This window comes from Apteryx rowi, unplaced genomic scaffold (assembly GCF_003343035.1).
Source record: "Apteryx rowi isolate R43461 unplaced genomic scaffold, aptRow1 scaffold_647, whole genome shotgun sequence".
Classification (NCBI taxonomy): Eukaryota; Metazoa; Chordata; class Aves; order Apterygiformes; family Apterygidae; genus Apteryx; species Apteryx rowi.
In genome coordinates, this window is record NW_020450924.1 from 452,918 (window position 1) to 473,840 (window position 20,923).

Consider the following 20,923-nt stretch of genomic DNA (forward strand, 5'->3'; position numbering starts at 1 on the left):
CTTCATGAACGGAGTTGATGGGATAGCATTCGACCCATGAACTCCAAGAAGTGAGGTGCTACAGGGTGCTGATACGGTGTGAATCCCAGGCAAAACGTGGAATTACCAAAGTACATAATCTGGTGAGGGCTGAATAGTCACAGTATCGAAAAAGAGAATCTTACGCAACATAGTGCAGCCCAAGGGCTGTTTGCGACTGCCATACAATTTAAAAGGAAAAAAGTATTCTCCAGCTTTGACTAGGCCAGTTAATCCCCTCCCCATTACAAATGCTGCATCTATTTTGTCTCTTGAGAGATGAATGTGAGAGAGGTCATTTTATATTTTCACTTCATTCATTCTACTGTATTTTAGGAAATGCTCTAGATTATACATACTGTTTCGCCTCCTTCCTGTCCTCTTCCCCCATCTCAAATACCCTCTTAAAACAGTATCTTTTTCGTTCAAACAACAAGGCTAAACTGGTGAAATTTTAAATAATGATTGAGGATTTTTTTTATTCATTTAAGTTTCAGTATCATTACAGAAAATGTTATGGTACAGAGTTGTTTAACATTAGTTTTATTTCTTTGCTCATTTAATTTCCACACGAATGCTGGTAACACTAATATCTGTACAAGATCAGTCTTTGATTTTTTTTTTTTTTAGTTTTTAATTCTGTACATTTTTAAATGTATTGGTTAAAAAGGCTGTCAGCACTTAAGGAAGCAATTTTTTTGTTTGTTGAAATAAAAGGTATCCAGTTACTGCCCAAGAGTACTGAGCTGGGTGGCTGCTGGGACAAGAGAGATCCCTGAACGCACAGCAAGGTGGGAAAACCTCGGGGCTTCATTGGGTTCCCAGTGCAGCCACTCTGCTTTTGGCACTGTGCACATCAACACGAGATACAAGATAAAGAACAAGCAGAAGCTCTCTGTGAAGCGGTTATGAAGCATACTAATAAGGGAAATCCAAGTGTTGTCTACGCTAGTATAAATAAGCAGACAGCCTTGTTTTAAGAGCGTAAGTAGTTGTATCTTAAAGATGAGAAAAAACACAAGTTCTGCAGGCACCTACTGCTGTCTACTAAAAGCTACTGCTATTAGAACTAGCATTGAACACACAAAGCAATTGCAAGGAAAGGAAAAAGTTGCTTTGATATAATCAGAATAAATTTCTTTGTTAAGATTTGCTTTTAAAGTTTTTTTTAAAAGGTATTTATTTAAATTCCATTTGAAATATAGTTCAAGATGTTGACTATACTGATCAACTTTTATCCAAATCAGAAAAACTAGCTGTGCCGTTGCATATTACAGGATACAGTCAATGATATGTGGACATGCATCAAAGCTTCGCTCTTGCTGGTGACATCATAGCCTTCCAATGACCATGACATCCACCACCTCCCCCTTGTGAAGCTCCACATACTGCTCTGTCTTTGGAGGTAGCATCAACAGTCCATTGGCACTGCGCATACTCATCAGACGACTACTCATCTGATTCCCTACAGGAGAGTGAAAGAAAAATTTCAGTTAATTTTTCAATTTGTTCCAAATGCTGCAACACAACAAGAGGGAAATGAGCTGTTCTTAGGAAGATATTCGTGTTGCTAACTTATTCATAGAGCTGGGATCAAAGGCTACAAGATGGAAACAGAGAACTATGTAGAGAATTAGTCAGACTCTCATTGTTCAGGTTCTCGAAAGTCTCTACCGATTACTTTCCTAGCCAACCTTACACATTTTTCCCCCTCAGACTTTTATCCATGCTTCTACATCTTTTCATAGTAAATTGCTTTTCCATTGGAATTTCTAATCCTGTCAAAATTAGCTTATTTTTCAATTTGTACATTTAATTCAGATTGTACAAAAACAAAATCCAGCACAACGTAGAATCTTTTTTAATGCATCAGTTAAAAGAACATGTTTCTTTGGGACATGGTGCTTTACAACATGTCCTGAGGTATCATCTTGGTAGTACTGACAAAAAATGAAAATGCAATAAAAAGTAATGCCCTTTAGTTTCTTGGTTTTCAAACTTTCATACTGACAAGGAAATCATTCCAGACAATCTTGCTTGCATAAAGAAAAAAGTGGTGCACAGCACAAAAAATGAGTTAAGCCAAATAGGGCTTTGTAAGTAAAGGTAACATCTTGAATCACAACTGCAAATGTATCAGAGACTGAGTGATCCTGGGAGTCAATGGTAAGAATTTTCTCTAAATAAATGGTAAGATGCATTCTGTGCCAATATATCTCCTATGGAGACTTGTGTATAATGCCTTGTATTGAACAATTTGGATGTATCAAAAAGTCAATTAGTTGTTTAAGGACCTGAATCTCTTGAGCAACTGTCACAGTCTGTCTTCTAGCAGCATGCAGGTGGAAAAAGTATTTGAATATAGTATTTACCTCAATTCTAGCTGAATATCCAGAAGTATCCCTAGATGGCAAACACGACTAATAAAGTACTTAGTGTACTTTAAGAGAACATATATTGCCTCTGCTATTTCTTCTACTTTCCCAATTCAGCTAGAATTATACTTATTTGAATTGTTCCTACTTAGGCCCCAACTTGTGTTTGTTTAGTACACGCGCAAGAGTAAAAGTAAGCAAATATGCCTGTGTGTGAGTGAGTGCAAGTAAGCTTGGATGAATGTGTATAAAAAGGAACGTGTGTACCTATGCAGGCATATAGATGCATTTTTGTGTGGGTGAATAAAAAGACAGGTTATTCAGATAAAGCTTTAATGATTAAGTTGGTGAGTCATATCATGAGTGAATTTTATATTAATGTACATGTATGCATGTGCACAAGTTTGTCAGCAAATCAGTCTGCCTAAGGAAGCTGGTATGAAAAAACACGTGCATGTTCTTGGTTGCTTTAAAGCACTTGTGTAGGAAGGTAAGGACCTGTGAATGAGTCTGTCAGTCAGTGTGACTGGGCACTAACCTGTACTCTGTGCCCAAGGTAGTGGTTCTTGGTGATGCCAAGTCAGTATGCACCGATGGTATTCTGGGCGGGGGTCCAATTTTACATCACATGATAACTGTAGAAGAAGCAAAGAAAGGATGAAAATGTCATGCATTCAGATTTCACTATCTAAGAAAATGGAATTATTGTTCGATTATCTGTTCATTATATGTTCAGTTGTCTTTTCTCAACAACAGGTTTTTTTTTTAATTTGCATTTCGAGGTTAGAGAATGTTGAGGGCAAGATCAAAAGCTGCAGGAGAAAGAGACTATAGTATTTAAGGGAATTATAATTTTGATATTATACTAGCAAAGACTATGTTGGAGAATGCAAGTGGTAAATTGAATATTCCAAAGTTGTTTCTTTACTGAGAGTTTAAAGATAATATCTCTCTGGAAAAAAGCTTTATAGTTTCTGGTCTCTGGATTACACTGCATAAAGATAAAACTTTTATTCACATTCAAAATCCTGCTAGCCCTGACAGAAGGGAGATGGTCAGCCTTTGAAATGAAAAGAAATATGTGGGATGGCTTACAATGGAATTTATTGGAAGCATATCTGAAAATTCATGCAAAAGTGAGGGTTATGTTGGGGAGCCCCAGAACTGAAACACTGTAAATCATTGTCTGTTTTAGAATATTTTAGCCATAAGATAAAGAAGAATTTGGATTGCTGAAGAAGCGTAAAAGAGAGACGCAGGGGATGAGGAGCAAGAGAAAAGTCTGTGCATAGCCAAGAATGCTGGCAAAGTTATAAAAAGCAATCTGTTCTTTAGTACTTCCCTTGAAGCAAAACTAATAAAGTAACATTATAACAACATGCCTTGAAACTACATAAAATAATTTTAGTATATCCAGGATTTCTTATCCAGGTGGAATGAATAGTTTAAGGGACTTACATAGCTTAGAGTGGGGGTCATGTGGGTTACTCATACAATCAATCTACTCAAGAACAGAAAGGACAGGCTTCGAAGTTTAAAGTTCCTAGCTGGTAATACAGAACTACCTAACTCTCCAGGTGTTTCCTAGATATTTAGATACCCTACATTTTTTTGCCACAGGATCTTTATAGAGCAAAGTGTCCTTCCTGCCTAATCAGAAAATGGCTGCCTGTGTATATGTACATCTTGATCCATTAGATGGCCATCTAAGTCTCAGAAATTATGGGACTGAGTATTAAACATTAACGGAGATCCAGAATGTACCTTTCTTTACTGTGAACTTCTTTCCACTTGTCAAAATTAGTCTAAGCTTGAGATTCCCCAAATGAGACGGCTTTTCAGAGCTCAAACAGAAGTGTTTCAACATCAGGACAAAAATTTTTAAATATAGGACATGTTTCTTACCCTGGCTTTGATAATGGTGGGCCGAGGATCCAGGATACCCTGCATTTTCCTCAGTGCAGGAACAACAAAGAGATTGCAGGTAACAACAGCTGACACGGGGTTGCCTGTAGAGCAAAGAACAGTCGGAGGTGACTCACTCTTGATACGCTGAAAGCAATCTCGTATTTTTATAACAATTACACTCTAAAGGATTCTAAAAAGATTTTCATGCTATGTACAGGAAACATTTCACCTAAGTCTGCAGTGGAACGTGACAATGTGTAACTGCTCAGAGCTACATGATCTGGCTGATGGTGGGCTGCAATCCTGCTCTGATCAGAACTGTCCCCTGTTCCTGAGGCCCCTGCGTTTGCCTCTGTTGTCTTTTGTCTTACACAGTCTTGTAGATTTGTCTGGGGCAGGGACAGGGCTTATTGTGCACAGGTGCAGGTCCTAGCTGATAGGGCTCTCGATCCATGATTAAGGTTTCCAAGAGCTATGGAAAAATAGGCAATATTAAATAACCTTGTATTCCCTGACAGATTGTTGAAACGCTTTAGTACAAATWCTAAGGGTTTTCTCTTGACACACAAGAGAGGTTTATGACCAACTTTTATCAAACAACATTCATCTTATGCATCTGGATTTCCCTAGATGACAGCTCTAAAATAAATAGTATGATTAGACAGATGCTCTCTTCATCTCTCTCCTCGAAAAAAGTACTGCAACAACTGAAACAGGAGAGAAAAAAGCACTAGAGAGATACCTGAAAACCACCAGATTATCAAGAACAGGAGTCCTGTGCAGTCAGAAAACCATGCAAATCCAGGGCAAGAAGAATAAAAAAGAATCCTCCTAACTTAAGAGGAGAGAGGTTTGTAGCCAGATTCCTAACGAAATACTCATTCTGAATTCAGTGCTTTTTCAAGGCGACCCAACGTTTAGGAGGTGAAGCATTACTGCCCTCTTTTGGTTCCATAGTGTGAGCATGATTTAAAAAAACCCTTAATTCTGCGAACCCCCCCTTAATTCTGTGACACGTTCTTGGACTCTCTAGCTTTTTTTCTCCATTTTCAATATTTCAGAAGGGATGTACTGACCTACCTGCACAGAGCATCTATTTGGAAGGTGGAGGGAACCGTAAGAAAACCCTGCTGTATAGTATCACTCACAAAAAAAAAAGGAAATTGGTGGATGGAAAAAAATCGTAAGGTCTATACCACAGCAAATTCTCAGGATGGGGTAAGAACTCTTTAGTACATCCCTCTGTTTCTTCTGGAAATTTCTGGGAAAACCTTACAGGTACCTTCCTTAGGGGTGGCAATACCAGGCATGGGTATTGTGAAATACCACAGTTTTTTCATGTTTGTCGTCATCTGTGCACAGCAACAAAAATCATCACAAAATGTCTTACCTGGGAGTGCAAAGATTATTTTTCGTACGCCATCAATATCCAGAGTTGCAAAAGTTGTTGGCAGGCTACGGGAAAGAAAAGCTATTTAATATCTGCATTGGACTTTGACTGAACCTACCTTCTAATGCACAGTCAAACTCAGGGTTTTTTTCACTCATTTCATAATGTGAAGTTTATTGTAGGCCTTTTATCCTCATTGACTGTTTACTCATGGATGGCAGAGTCACAATTATCCTAAGTTGTGTTGAGGAATTTAGGAAGTTGACATTCATATCCAGATCATCTCTTATCTCCAGCATTAGTCATCTCATCTCTCCCTTCAAATCCTGACCTTTCTTTTTTTCAGCACAACTCTTCTCCCAGCTGCTTGAGATATTACACATAATCCCTTAACTCTCAGTTACTTTTATTCTTATTATAATAAATATTTTTCTTGCAGTAGAGCTTAGAGGTGATAATCATGAATTGTAACCTGACAGACTTCTTCCCTTTCCTGCTCCTTTTCTCTGCTAAATGACTGCCTGTATTCTCTGAAACCTAGAGTGACCCAGCCTCAAGAATAACAGTCTACCAACCCTTAAAAATACCAATTTTGTATGTCAACTTTTGGGATCTGCTTAGTACTCTAAGAAGTAATGACCTATCCAGTGTTATCATTTGATTTATAAACTGCTCTGAGGCTAGCTCAGTTATTTTCTGCTTGTGTTTATGTTCATTTTTATTTAAAATATTTGGAAAATAAAATGAAACAGGATCTCTCCTTCTTAGCAGTTCATGAGCACCTGCTGCTTATTCCATAGTGGAGCCATAATCCTCTGCTTGTGATGACAGAACAATTAGTTTTTCTTGGTATTCAACTGTGAAGTCACAAGTAGAGGATTTTGCTTCAGGTGAGGAAACGTCACTAAGAGCAGATGAACTAATAATCAAAAATACAAATGCTGTCTTCATGCTAGAAGCCAAAGTAACAAAGAGGTAGTATGGAAATTATACAGTTCTAGAGCTGTATTTTTTTATATAAGACTCTCCAAAGTTTTTTGTAACATATTAGCGACTTTAGCCTCCCTTACTCCAGTGTCTACAGCAGTAGTGACAGTGGACCAATATTTCAGAACAGCTAGTGGTTCATGCTAGATTTTCTGCAGATGAACAAATTCAGATAGACAGGCAGAGCTGCAGTCTGGGAAGACCTAGGTGTATTAGTAAAGAGTTCTCCCTCTCTTTCAGAGCTGCTCCTGAGCGGTCTTTAGCGCCTTGCTATCCTAGCTATTACAGTTATACAAATAGGGCAGTGCTGTGATGACTCAAGAATGGGGCTGGCTAAGAAAAGGGACTCATCCATTCAAAAAATGTTTTCTATACACCTTTGTTTATTTTCACTGTTTTAAACATTAGAAAGGATACTTTATGGGACTGAGTTCCTCAGCTTCATCTTGAGCAAATGACTATCCCCTGGTCTGGAATACTTAGCAGATACATCACACTTTTCATCATTACTATTTAATTTTCTATCTGCTAGGACTAATCAATATCATATTTTACCAGGGGCAGCTGGTGTTTGAAGTTTCTGTGTTAAAATGTCTCTAACATGATGGGAACTGTGAGCCAGACCTCCAAACTACAGCATGTTATATTCAGTGCACAAACTGAGGTATGACAAATGTAAGTGCTAATTCATATTTACTGGAAACTCTGAATTCTCATATGAGTTTTCAACAGCATCATTGGTAAAGTCTTCTGGTACTTTATTCTGACATTGCTCCTTGATAGGCTATCACCCTGCATTAGTTCAGCAGCTTTCAGATCAAGTGGAAGAATGGTAAATCCCAGGAATCACTCTGCAGTAATGTAGCACATCAAAGTACAGGCATACAAATCAAATTCTAATCTGGCTCGGCTATTGGAACTTATTCATGGTGATTTTTCCTAATATAGCAATCACAACTCATATCTAAGGTCTTTTAAGATCTCAATAAAATAATATATAATAAAATGTAAGATAATAATATAATAATAATTTTAATAAAATAATATATGAGACAGAGTATTTGCTCTTGTACTACAGCCAAAGAGTGCTTAAGTTCTCAATGGGCTTAGATGACCAAATGTTTTGGTAATAGTGAGGAATCGTTCCTATGGCATAAAATGAAAATGGTGTGTTTGGGAAAAACAAGATTTCTTAAAGCTTTTATGGATAGTTGTTAACAGGTTATTGTTCCAAGTCTACAGAAGGATCATCAGAAGAAGGCATTCCCTTAGCTTTCAGATAAGCCACAATCAGAATGTAATATTCTGAATTTTCTAAATCAGGTTATCCATTTTTGGCAGCAGCAGAATCTGGACTGCAGGTCCCAGTTTTGGGACTTCCCTACACTGGTTGTAGCAGTCTAACAAGCTGCAGAACAACTTCCAGCGCTAGGTTGCAAAGGGCACAGGAAGAAACATGCCTTCAGCTCACTTGTTCCTTTTATGGAAAGGAGGTGATGGTAGCAGCAGCACAAGCATCAACCCTCAAGCAGTCCTTTACTGCGTTGTGTGCAGAGATACTCAGAGCATTTGTCTGTTTTCACAGCAAATACCCACTTTCCATTCTCCTCCATGGAAACAATTACGGCTTAGAGGGAATCATTTCTCAAGGTGCATTTGGGCTTCAGTTATCGGACCATGCCAACCTAGTTTGCAAACAAACTGCACTCCGCCATTAGTGAGACAGAGCTGTAGAAATCTCTCCCCTCCTGTATTTGTGAAAAAGAATTCCCTGTTCTCAGTAGATGTAATCTTTATTGTCGCCACAAACTACATTCCTTGACAATTAATTAGCAGTGCTGCTACAGCAAAGCAATACTGAAGCAGCGTTTTCTGAGGTAAACACAACATAAAGCATTGCGTTTCCTTTAAAACCCTTATGTTCAATATGTCAATTTTTTTTTAAACAAACCCTTATAAATTAGTTGTCATTCCACCTTCCTCAAGAAATTGCTTGTATACATCAATTTGAGTTATGTAAATTTTGAAGTGAAACAAGATGCTTGTCAAGCAAATCCACAGTTAAATGTCCTTATATTTCCCAGTTATTTGTCAGTGTCTGAGCTTAGTGATCATAGCCAGGATTGCGGACGTGTCTGCAGTATGCCAATTTTCCTCCTCTCTGATTTGCAACAGTTATCAGAAAGATATCTATTACTGATTAAAAAGTAATCTCTCTGTTCCAGTTAATTTCACCTACAAAGATGATGACTAATCTGAATAAGGTTGATTTTATTTTTTCCCCCGTATCTATACATATATCTATATCTATATCTATATCTATATATCAATCATGTGATTTACAGTGTATTTTAAAAACTGGTATCTACTGAAACACTTATATAGCATATTTGGCCCCCAAATAGACTCCATCAATGCTACCCAATTAAAAAGATTTCTTACCCTGGTTTCATAAAAACTCTGCCAAAATGAATCTGTGCATGAAGATCGATGTCCAGCACCTGTTTAAGATAGTCCTGTTTAAATTAGAAAGAGAAAATTGATTAAGTAATACCAAAGTGTCTTACATCATTTAAGTATTCAAAGCAATTAATTAATATCAAGTGGAGATGAAAGACTTGTCAAATCCTGAAGGTGCTATAGTCCAGTGGGGAATTTCCAGTATTTGAAAAAAATATTTTCAAAAAGAAGAGGTGAAGAGCAGACTCATTTTAAGTGCCAAACATGACTCCATGAGGACATAGTAATATATTTACATAAAGTCAGCTGCAGCATCAGAATCTTAAATGTCCCCACAATTACCTATTACTAAAACATTGGGTATGCCAAAGAGGGGAAAAAAAACCCTTTATGATTCAAAGTTAAGACTTAAAATCATCAAGTTATTTATCTTTTGCCAAAGAAGCTATCTATGTGGAGTAAGAGATCTCCTAGTGCTTTTGAAATCAGGGCTCTAGTGTAGAAATCGTAGTTTCCTAGGATACTTTTATTATTGTAATTTCTTGGGGACATGGTCTAATTCATAGTGGTTGGGTTTAGCTGTCCTAACTTTCTCAGAAAGGAAAAACTGTGGGTGGCTTGCACATTCGTTCAAGTTAAATGATTCTGCTTGAACATAACTGATCCAGCCGTTAAAAAAAAAAGGAATTACTTTTTAGTCTTTACTGAAAATTGCTGTGCTCATAGATGTAGTATCCTATCTATCTGTTGTGTTTAGTGAGACTTAAGACAGAGCATAATAATCATCTCTGAAGAGAGACTTTCAAAGCACTGTATCCAATCCTCCTTTGCAGTTTTCCCATCCGTTCTCATTTCTTTGTTCAAATACTTGAAAAGTAGCAACATTTTTTGGACTGGCATAAATTTAAATTCTTACCTATTGATTGCAGTAACACCCTTTTTACTTGCTTTTTATTTTTTGCATGTTCATAGTTATTTCACTAAAATTTTTGAAAGCTCAGTATCAGAAGGAGAACTGTCAGTGGAATACAGAGCCTACTGACTTTATGGTGTTGTCTTAAATTCAGGCTAAAGAGGATTTAGCCAAAATGCATAAATGCCTGTATGACCATACAGCAGTCTAGTCACTTCCTAGCAATCCTGTGTCTGAGCTACATTACCACCTTCCCAATTTAAGGACCAGCACTTATTCTTGATTATTTTTCTAGGAACACTGAGGACAATAAGGGGATTGAAAGTGATTGGCACTGGTTTAACTGGTTATCCATTTTCATTATATATCCAACAATATGATTTCTACTCAGAAAGTGACAAAAACAGTACTCATGTTTGTCATCTCCTAATGACTGTCTTTAGTATCTGTTAGTTATAAAAGGAGAGATGTTTCTTTTACCTGCCAAACTCACAGATTCAGCCTGGGATCAAAAAGTAATCTGAGTTTTCCTTCGCATAAGTCATGATTAATAAATGTCCTGCAGGTTCATTTACGCCCCACCAGCATCTGTGTATCCCTATTTTCTTTGATGGTTTTGGCACAGGGATTACCAACGGGAACTCAATCAACAATTCTGTTAATGATTCAAAAGGCAAATATATCAGCTCACTGTGTCTCGTAGGTATTGCCTCTGTAGGACTATCAGGAGTAAAATGTGATAAAACTATTTCTGTAACAGATATAGCCCTGGCACACTCAGGAACGGATCTGCTGAGTAAGAAAGAACCATTTATATACTCAGTTGCTTTTCACAGTACTTTCAAAGTAGCTTTATTTTATCTTCATTTTACCTACTCTAAGAATAAAAAGAAGTCTGTTGTCTTCATGTGCTATTAACCGATCACCTTTGTCACCATAACTACGTAGATTGTTCCTTAAACGAAAAACAGATTTGCAAAGCATTCACATCGAGAATTGGAATCTTCCCTGTTGTACTGTTTTTCTACCGTAGTACAGCAATAAAAACAATGTAAATGAGGACAGCATTGAAGACTTTTTAAAATTAACTCAGAGTTACTTGTTCTAAAAAAGTAAGATCTCTTTTTAATAAACATTAATACAAAGGTAGAAGTTCTGACGATGGACTCTGGCTTGAAATTTTTATATATCCTAGCAAGTCATACTCAAATTTAGCATACCTTTTCTCCCATAGATACACCTCCTGATGTAATGATCACATCGGCACGGCTGATACCTTCATTCAGTGCATTCAGTAAATCATCTGGGCTACAGGGGAAAAAAACAGGCAAGTCGATTAGTGGTGTGGATTTTATGAATGTATGTATACACACACCCACACAGATATGTATATACGCATATATAGTAAGTAGATACAACTCTGTGATAATACAAGATCTTTTCCTTCACACTGCTCTTTTAAACTCAAGAACTGCAATCTCATTAAGTGAATAGCACACAGTTTGACATCCTTCTTTCCAAGAGCTTCTTGACAGGAAGAGTGGGATGTTTTAGGCTGGAACTGAAGAATAGCAATATAAGTGTATGAAAGTGTGTAACTTGCACAATAGGTAGCAATATAAATCATGAGTGAGATGAACTGACAGGGCTGCATAAGGAGACCTGGCCAGGAAAGTTATTTGCCACCCAGCAGGTTGCAGCGCTGTCTAACTTATTTGATGTGTGCAAAAATGGGGGTAAGGCTCCACTTAAAACTTCCATCAGTGAAAAGTGAGAGTAAACCCTTTGTTCATCTCTTCCATTAGAGGACTTTGCAGCAAAGCCAGCTGTACATCCACTTCATCTTGAAAAAACATAATCCATCCAGTTCAAGTGTCTATTTACTTTTCATGAGAAACAGTGTAAGAGTAGTTGTGAGGTTCCCCCATACAAAAAGTATAACTCTGTGAAGATGAAGGATAGAAATTGAGTATATTTCACTTTCAGTGACTTTCTTTTTTTATAACCTAAACTAGAATTACAATTTTGAAGTAGTCATCATCTATCTAACAGTAGTACTAACTTAAAAGCATGCAGTGGAGAAACTTGATAATAAAAGCTACACAAGAAGATGAAAGGAATCCAAAAGAACTTCCAAGATATTAAATGCATATTGTGCTTTTAACATTTGTGAACTGACCAGAAGCTGACCAACTTCTATGATTATATGCCATGTTCCTTCCACAGTATCTTTTTACTCTAAGGATCTTCAAAGCTTTTTTCGTGGGAGTGTATTGCTTCTTGGAATGCCATTTAAAGAACTGGAAATAATGTTTGTGACTGTATAAAGGAGTTCATCTGGAATACAGCACCTCAGTTAAATGCCACACTACAATTGCAAAATGCCTTTATGGGTTATCAAGGGTTTGCAGGCTGCAAATGGTGTATATGGCAAATATGGGCTATATTTTGGGAACTTCTGGTATATGCTACTAAAAGACACAACCACTGTACTTATTTGGGGGTTGGAACTGGAAACAGGAAAATTATAACCACCATGCAAGTCCTGGTTGACTTTTAAAAGATTAACAGAATCTGGTTGTTTAAAAGGTCTCAGAAAGAAAAATCTTTTCCTCTGAGGATCTTGTCTTTGTTGATGGTTTAATGAAATATGATTTAAGCAGCAGTTAGCACTACCTGGTGCAGTGGGCACTCCATGTTACGTGACATGGGAAGGGCTGCACTGTCTCACTGAGTAGACATCTCAGCTGCATGCAGCCCTGCACACTCCTCAGCTATCCACTAGACAGCCCTTAAGCACCCCCTGCCCTTGTTTTGCCCTTACAGACAGAAAGACTGGAGCCCCTTTCTTCACTATTGCCAGTGGCTGATGCAGCATGTTCTCTGGCATCACGCAGTGTGGTTATCCTGCATAATTTCTCTGTTTAGGCTGGGGTTACATGCACTCTTTAGGTCATATCGCTTTATAAGAAGTAGGCAACAAACTGAAGCAGAGGGAAGAGCAGATTGCTAGTGCCACAATGTAGGCTGCAGTCAGCCAGTTATAATTAAATATTGTCATTTTTTTAAGGAAGCAGTGGCTGTATGGATTGTGGCAGGTGCCTCTATGATTTCTGTAAAGTCTTAACTAGCAAGTTATTTCAGGGTAATGAGTATCTTGAATACTCTAAATGGCCTATACTGAATGGCTGAACTCAGTTTTCTTTGTGGGAAAATTTAAAATATAGGCAAAACAGTCTCTTTCTTTGTTCTTTGGGGAACAGAAACATTTTCTCAGCTGCCCCTTCTGAAGTCTCAAAATTGTTTTATCCAAAAACCAGCACAAGCTTTTACTAGTTGTTGAAGGCAAGAGGGAAGAAGCGAGTCTGTTGTTGGATACTGTAAGAGTCTTCTTAAGAAACATTGCTTGATATTGATGGTCTAAGTAGTAGTCTGTATCTAATAAAATAATGCTTAAGATTATTATAAAGATTGTAATAGGAAAACGCTCCCAGCATCTAAGTATTCCTAAATCCTTGCCAATGAGGGTGCAGACTGGAGTGCAGCAAGGAGCATGTATTCATTACATAGGTGGATATAGGTCTTCCTGAAGCTTCATGACAGTCAGATGTTCATGCTGACACTATTAGACCAAGACTGTTACCAGTATATTTTTCTCATTGGGYGGTGATGCAATTGAGGATCTTTATTTGGAGCTTGCTTCCAGGCTGTTTCATTTTATCTTGCTTAAATATCTAAAGGTTATTCATAGGTAGTAAGACCACCTGCTTGAGGACATCCTAATTCTGGATTACAAAGTTTGTTTATCTTTGGTTGTGGTTTGAGAATGATGGAAAGAACAATAAAAAGCAAATGAGTCTGTATTTAACTGTTGTTAAAGTTACCTAGAGAAATGTAAGCACTCTTATTTTTTATATATATATATAATATTTATATTTATATTTATATAAAATAAAATTACTTACCAAGGAGAAAAGAACAAAAGAACAATAAAGAAAATGAAACTCAAACCAGGTGAAGGCTGAATTCACAATTTTGTTTCTGAGGGTAGTAAGTCACTGATTTTTTAATTGATTTATATTAACATACCTCTGGAATCATTCCCCATTTAATTAATACAGGGAATTTCTTTGTTACATGCCACATTGAAAGCTGAAGATTACTGGACCTGGTGTGTTCAGTTAACATTTTCAGTAGAATGACCTGAATTCTTCACCACATGTATAATATAAGACATTTAAAAATCATACCACTGCAACTTTATCCAGTCTATACCACTGCATATCCTCTTTAGACAGTTGCAAAGTGCATTTGAAATCCTACAGAATGAAAGATGTGATAGAAATATTTATTATAATAAACTGAACGGTTATGCTAGTTTGGTTTCTTGGGAGGAATATAGGAACATTATCAGAGTATGCAGGGATGTGACAAGGAAGGCTAAGGCCCGTTTGGAATTAAATCTGGCAAGGGATGTCAAGGACAACAAGAAGGGCTTCTTCAAATACGTCAGTAGCAAGAGGAAGACTAGGGAAAATGTGGGCCCATTGCTGAATGGAGCAGGGGCCCTGGTGATGAAGGATGCAGAGAAGGCAGAGTTACTGAATGCCTTCTCTGCTTCAGTCTTTCCTGCTCAGGCCAGCCCTCAGGAACCCCAGACCCTGGAGGCAAGAGAGAAAGTCTGGAGAAAGGAAGACTTTCCCTTGGTTGAGGAGGATCGGGTTAAAGATCATTTAGGCAAACTTGACACCCACAAATCCATGGGCCCTGATGGGATGCACCCACGAGTGCTGAGGGAGCTGGTGGATGTTATTACTAGTCCACTCTCCATCATCTTTGAAAGGTCATGGAGAACAGGAGAGGTGCCTGAAGACTGGAAGAAAGCCAATGTCACTCCAGTTTTCAAAAAGGGCAAGAAGGAGGACCCAGGGAACTACAGGCCAGTCAGCCTCACCTCCATCCCTGCAAAGGTGATGGAGCAGCTCATCCTGGATGTCATCTCCAAGCATGTGGAGGACAAGAAGGTGATCAGGAGTAGTCAGCATGGCTTCACCAAGGGGAAATCATGCTTAACCAATCTGATAGCCTTCTATGATGGAATGACTGGCTGGGTAGATGACGGGAGAGCAGTGGATGTTGTCTCCCTTGACTTCAGCAAGGCTTTTGACACTGTCTCCCATAACATCCTCATAGGGAAGCTCAGAAAGTGTGGGCTGGATGAGTGGACAGTGAGGTGGATTGAGAACTGGCTGAATGGCAGAGCTCAGAGGGTTGTGATCAGTGGCACAGAGTCTAGTTGGAGGCCTGTAGCTAGCGGTGTCCCCCAGCAGTCAGTACTGGGTCCAGTCTTGTTCAACTTCTTCATCAGTGACCTGGATGAAGGGACAGAGTGCACCCTCAGCAAGTTTGCTGACGATACAAAACTGGGAGGAGTGGCTGATACGCCAGAGGGCTGTGCTGCCGTTCAGAGAGACCTGGGCAGGCTGGAGAGGTGGGCGGAGAGGAACCTCATGAAGTTCAACAAAGGCAAGTGCAGGGTCCTGCACCTGGGGAGGAATAACCCCATGCACCAGTACAGGTTGGGGGTTGACCTGCTGGAAAGCAGCTCTGCCGAGAAGGACCTGGGAGTGCTGGTGGACACCAAGTTAAGCATGAGGCAGCAATGTGCCCTTGTGGCCAAGAAGGCCAATGGTATCCTGGGGTGCATCAGGAAGAGTGTTGCCAGCAGGTCGAGGGAGGTGATTCTCCCCCTCTACTCAGCCCTGCTGAGGCCACATCTGCAGTACTGCGTCCAGTTCTGGGCTCCCCAGTACAAGAGGGATGTGGCACTACTGGAGCAAGTCCAGCAAAGGGCTACAAAGATGATTAGGGGACTGGAGCATCTCTCTTATGAGGAAAGGCTGAGAGAGCTKGGCCTGTTTAGCYTGGAGAAGAGAAGGCTGAGAGGAGATCTTATCAACGTGTACAAGTATCTGAAGGGAGGGTGTCGAGAGGATGGAGCCAGACTCTTTTCAGTGGTGCCCAGCGACAGGATGCGAGGCAACGGGCACAAACTGAAACACAGACACTTCCATCTGAACATGAGGAAAAACTTCTTCACTGTGAGGGTGACAGAGCACTGGAACAGGTTGCCCAGAGAGGTTGTGGAGTTTCCTTCTCTGGAGATATTCAAGACCCGCCTGGATGTGATCCTGTGCAACGTGCTCTAGGTGACCCTGCTTGAGCAGGGGGGTTGGACTAGATGATCTCCAGAGGTCCCTTCCAACCTCAACCATTCTGTGATTCTGTGATTCTACTCTGAAGAAAAGAGGCTTCTTACAGAATAACATCCCTTGTCTTCGCAAAGACTTCTCTCTTTTGCCATATTTGGCATACCTCTTTTTGTCACTCAAGTCCATCTAACTATTTCTTTATACTATACCTTATATACTTTATACTATACTACCTACTTGAGGCTGGTAATTTCACTTACTCTGCAGTTAATACAAAACACTTTCCCAACAGGAATTAGCTACTGCAATCTTCAATCAACAGAGTAGCAAGCATTTTCCTTTCCTTTAGTGGATTTTAGGTGGAGAGTTAACATTCAAATTGCATATAACCACCTATTTGATACAATCAGATAACAGATATTCTTGTTTCATTTGTTGTATGACAACGAGCAGCTTCTCCCTTGGATTGACAGGGAAAGGGAATGAATATCTGAAGACTATTAACATTCTGAAAGAACAGACAAAATAACGTTGGCATCTGAGCATAACAGGACAAAAGGCCTATGACAAATCACCATGAAGCTGAGAAATAACACTTACTGTCTGGGCATGTAAAAATCAGAGGCTGTATTCTGAAATCCTGGCCACTGGGGCTAGGGGCAGGATACTGGATTTACTAGACCTAATGTCTGATTTAGCACGACAAATCCTTACAAAGGTCTTGTGATAATGCTCTTTTTGGATTTTTCTTCTTCACTGACAGAACTATAATAGGTGTTCAAATATAATGGTGAATACTTTAAACAAAGTAAAGGAGATTTTGATGGGAAGTCTCATTTCCAGATGGCAAAATTATTCTGTTTCATTTGGTGATTTTCAAAGTCAGAGTGACATTGTACAAGAGAAGAGAGTGTGCTTTTCTAACATGCCCGAAATTATTGCCAATATGGGTTTAAAAAAATTTTACTTTCTGTAAGTTTCAGATTACATCCTAGCCTTTTCTGTAAATAAAACTAAGAAAATCTGCTCTATAAAGAGTACACACAGTTCATGAAACTATTCATATAGGCAGTTAAGCACAAATCCAAACTTTCTCTCAATATTAGAAATCTTAGAATTAGAACTTCCAACATATTGTGTCTGCACAAGTATTATGTTACTTATTTTTGAAGCTGCAGACATAATGCTTTGCATAAAGATTCCATATGCTTTTAAGGGTATCTGGATATTCTCTGCTAACTAACCCTGCCAGTTTGATACACGTTGTTTCTACTTTACTACCTCAATTTCCTGACCCTCTTTATTCTGTTCTGTGGAACAGAATGAGTAGTACAATCTGGAAATTAGACTGATGGTATCCTGTTGTAAACTGGCAGCGGCAAGTATAGAATCCAGTAAGCAGATGCATGACATTGCAGTTGATATGCCACTTGATTTTATTAATTTGAAGAGGGGGCTTGCAGGATGGCAATATACCAGAATAGAAACTTCTTCCACATTCATGAAAAATTCTGATTATCCAGGCTAGTTTGTGGAAAACAGTTATGCACCACTTGATTACTGAGCTGTCTTTGAACTGAAAAGATATACAGGAGCTTAAAAGCTTGAACAAGAAAATGATACAAGCATCATCAAAATAGACACCAAATTGTAAGAGTTTTTTTTCCCCCTATATCTCTGTCAAAAAAATAGTTACAGTAAAGTCAAGACCAAAGAATTTTTTAGGTGGCAAGAGGGCCATTTTAAAGTACCCTAAATGACGGTATAATATTCTCTGACTTTCAATTAGAAATTACCTTTTGTCAATTTGTTTCTGCTGATCCTGTTGTTTTGTTTTACTGTCAATTATAAAACCGGCAACCTCTTCTGTGATGCAACCCCTTACACCAGCAGTTTGAGATACACACAGTTAAACTGTTCAGTTTTATCATTTAAATTGGAAAACAAATCAAGAACAAATGGCACACAGCATCACCTACCACTCTGCAATGAAATGAATGATCCCTATAAAACTGAACTGGAACATTTAGCTAGGACTGAATTATCAAGTCATTGTCGCAGTACAAAATCTGTATTTCCTTACCAATTTACAGGACCATTTCCACCAAGTTCTTTGCTACAGTAGTTCATTCATTCAAATTAACCTTATTATTTGACAGTCATTTCCAATCCTTATTATAGTACATTGGCATGTACGGCTATTACTGTTGGGCGACTAATAAAAACACTTGTGACAGTCTTACTCTCTTGTGCACCAGTCCAGGTTTTTATAAACTGCGATCTTTTGGAAAACCTTCCTTCAAAATTTGTGCATGCAAACCATCACAGTTAGTACCTTAAACTTACGGTGATGGGTGTTTTACAAATGTATTTGATAGAGATACAGAAAGATATGCAAGCACCAGATGCATGCAAAAGTGTCTTTTGTGACTACAAAAGCAGAGCTGGGTAATCTTTCTTGACTACTGTTGCTTTATTTGAAAATGTCTCAAACATTTCAAACATATGTTGAAATGATTACTCCTTCAGACATGATACCTTGCAGATTCAGAGGAATTAGAAACTCCTGGATGTGACTAATGTATGTGTGTGTATGTGGGGACACATAGCAAAAACAGAGGTGCTAGCTGTTTTTCTACACCAGTCACACTAAAGAATAAAGTAGATTGGCTGCTCCTCTAAACCACAGCAGTCAACTATCAACTTCCAATGGCTGTGTGGTGTCTGCAGGTGCCCAGAGTAGCACATTCTGGCCATGTCCACACAAACTGAGGAGAGTTGTTTATGCTAGTTTTGTGTTGTCTGAGGTCTATTTTCTGCTAAACAGATTTCCCAGAAGAAGAAAAGATTTTTACAAAGATGCAAGGCCTGTTCAGAATTCCCTTAATGTGCAAAGATCTAAACAAAGTCTCTAGCTCAAAGTCAGAAAAATGAAGAAATACCTTCAAAACAGAAAGAATATACTGAGGTAAAAAAAATCAGTAAAAAACCAAGAGACCATAAGCATTGTACTCAGACAGAGATCTCATCAAGGTCAGTAAAATTTTTGCTTGAGGAAAGACTGGATATGGGTTTGACCCTTTATGATTAACCCTCATTTTTCTTCTTGTGCTCATTCAGTTGAGGTGACATTTCAAAATCAATAGATGGATGCAGCTCGGCATAAAGACAAAGTGTGTCATCCACTTAGGACTTTGCCATCATGGCTGAGAAGAATATTTTGCATATCAGTAATTTGCAGGATGCAGAATAATGAACAAGTGCAATATTAGGTTTAGCCAACTACAAACCAACTTCTATAGAGTGTATTTTGAATGTAATAGGAATTATGTGTTTTCACTAGTATGTTTTTCTTAAGCAGAAGCGTATCTGATTTTGATGATGTATCTAAGAACATATGGGCACTCCTCTGAACCTGTATTTGTTTCAGAATTCTCTAGTGTATTTCATCATGTTCTCATTCCTTCTACCTTCTGTGGTATTTCCTTGTATCACTTTGGACAGCTGCAATATCCTTTCCTTAAAAATACAGGTCAGCTTGTGAGTAAAGCTGGAAAAATTATAGAAGCTTTTGAATGAATATGTGTTTTTAAGTTCATGTAAGTTTTTTGTCTATCTGATAGCAACGTGAACAAATCTCTCTGTTACTTTTTGCTGCTCCTTTAATTGATGCTGCTGCAAATAGGAACACTATTTTCCAGAATAATCTTTTTTATGTTTACATTTATGATCTCAAAAAGATTTTGATTAGAGCTCAACTATTCTGTTGAAGTTTCTATGAGATCTGCCTAATGCCTTTAACTTTTCCTCTGTATCTAGATGGTTGACATACTTTATTCCACTGTCTTCGTGAACTGTTTTGGAAGACTCCCATGAGCACGTATGCCACAATGATAAAGACCAGAGATGTTAGAAATGGAGGTAACAGTGAGAGTACAACAGGAAAAGGCCCCACGTTGTAGAAGCCAGGTGCTTGTGTATTCTATAGCACATTCCCACATGAAGGCATTAGGCTGTTGATGGCTGGGTCTTGATCGGGTTTTATTGTATCACATTCTTGTCTGCTGCTTGTGTACTTTCATCTGCAAGCATTTACTTATGAATTGTGGTGATTCTTTTCATCAATATTGAAAGTACAGGAACAAAGCTTTGATAACAGTGGGCTTCATGTGCTCTGCTATTATACTAACCAGTGAGCACTTTGGTTTTGTCTGCCTTGTAGTAAATTGAAATGTCAAAGGATTCAGTATTTTTTAGGGCATTCTGTTCTGAATGTTTATTTCTCCGGTGGCTGGAGACAAAAGCATGGTGCTTAGATGTTTGTGACGCTGCCAATGTTCATTATAAATCAGGTCTGGTGTGTATCCACTGAATGTAAGAAGGAACCTGAGAACTGCTGGTTTCCATTAATTTCCCTGGCCATTTTATTGGCTGAAGACAAGGAACCTTAGGGATTCTATCACAATACTTACCAGAAATTCTTTAGTTTTTCCAGGAAGTTGGATGGGCTTTCAGTGGTAAAGATCATAGGTTTGATTTCATTCTACATGGATTCACTGAAAATTTTTCACTTTTGAAGTGGAAAATATTCAGCAATTGTATTTGAGTTGAAATAATATGACTGAAGACTACACTACTCAGTACAATAATCAATGCCAAA

At 38.4% G+C, this 20,923-nt stretch overlaps 1 protein-coding gene across 1 annotated transcript in view; it reads right to left on the minus strand.

Moving 5' to 3' along the window:
- Nucleotides 1-470: 470 nt before the first annotated feature.
- The window catches only part of GPHN (gephyrin), a gene marked incomplete at its 5' end in the record, with an annotated part of 45,520 nt that continues 25,067 nt past the window's right edge, over nt 471-20,923 (minus strand). The window contains 6 exons of the mRNA XM_026084598.1: nt 471-1,483; nt 2,932-3,028; nt 4,299-4,402; nt 5,692-5,756; nt 9,121-9,194; nt 11,272-11,359. Of these exons, the coding sequence (XP_025940383.1) occupies nt 1,350-1,483; nt 2,932-3,028; nt 4,299-4,402; nt 5,692-5,756; nt 9,121-9,194; nt 11,272-11,359 (562 nt within the window). The remainder of the gene's footprint in view (nt 1,484-2,931; nt 3,029-4,298; nt 4,403-5,691; nt 5,757-9,120; nt 9,195-11,271; nt 11,360-20,923) is intronic.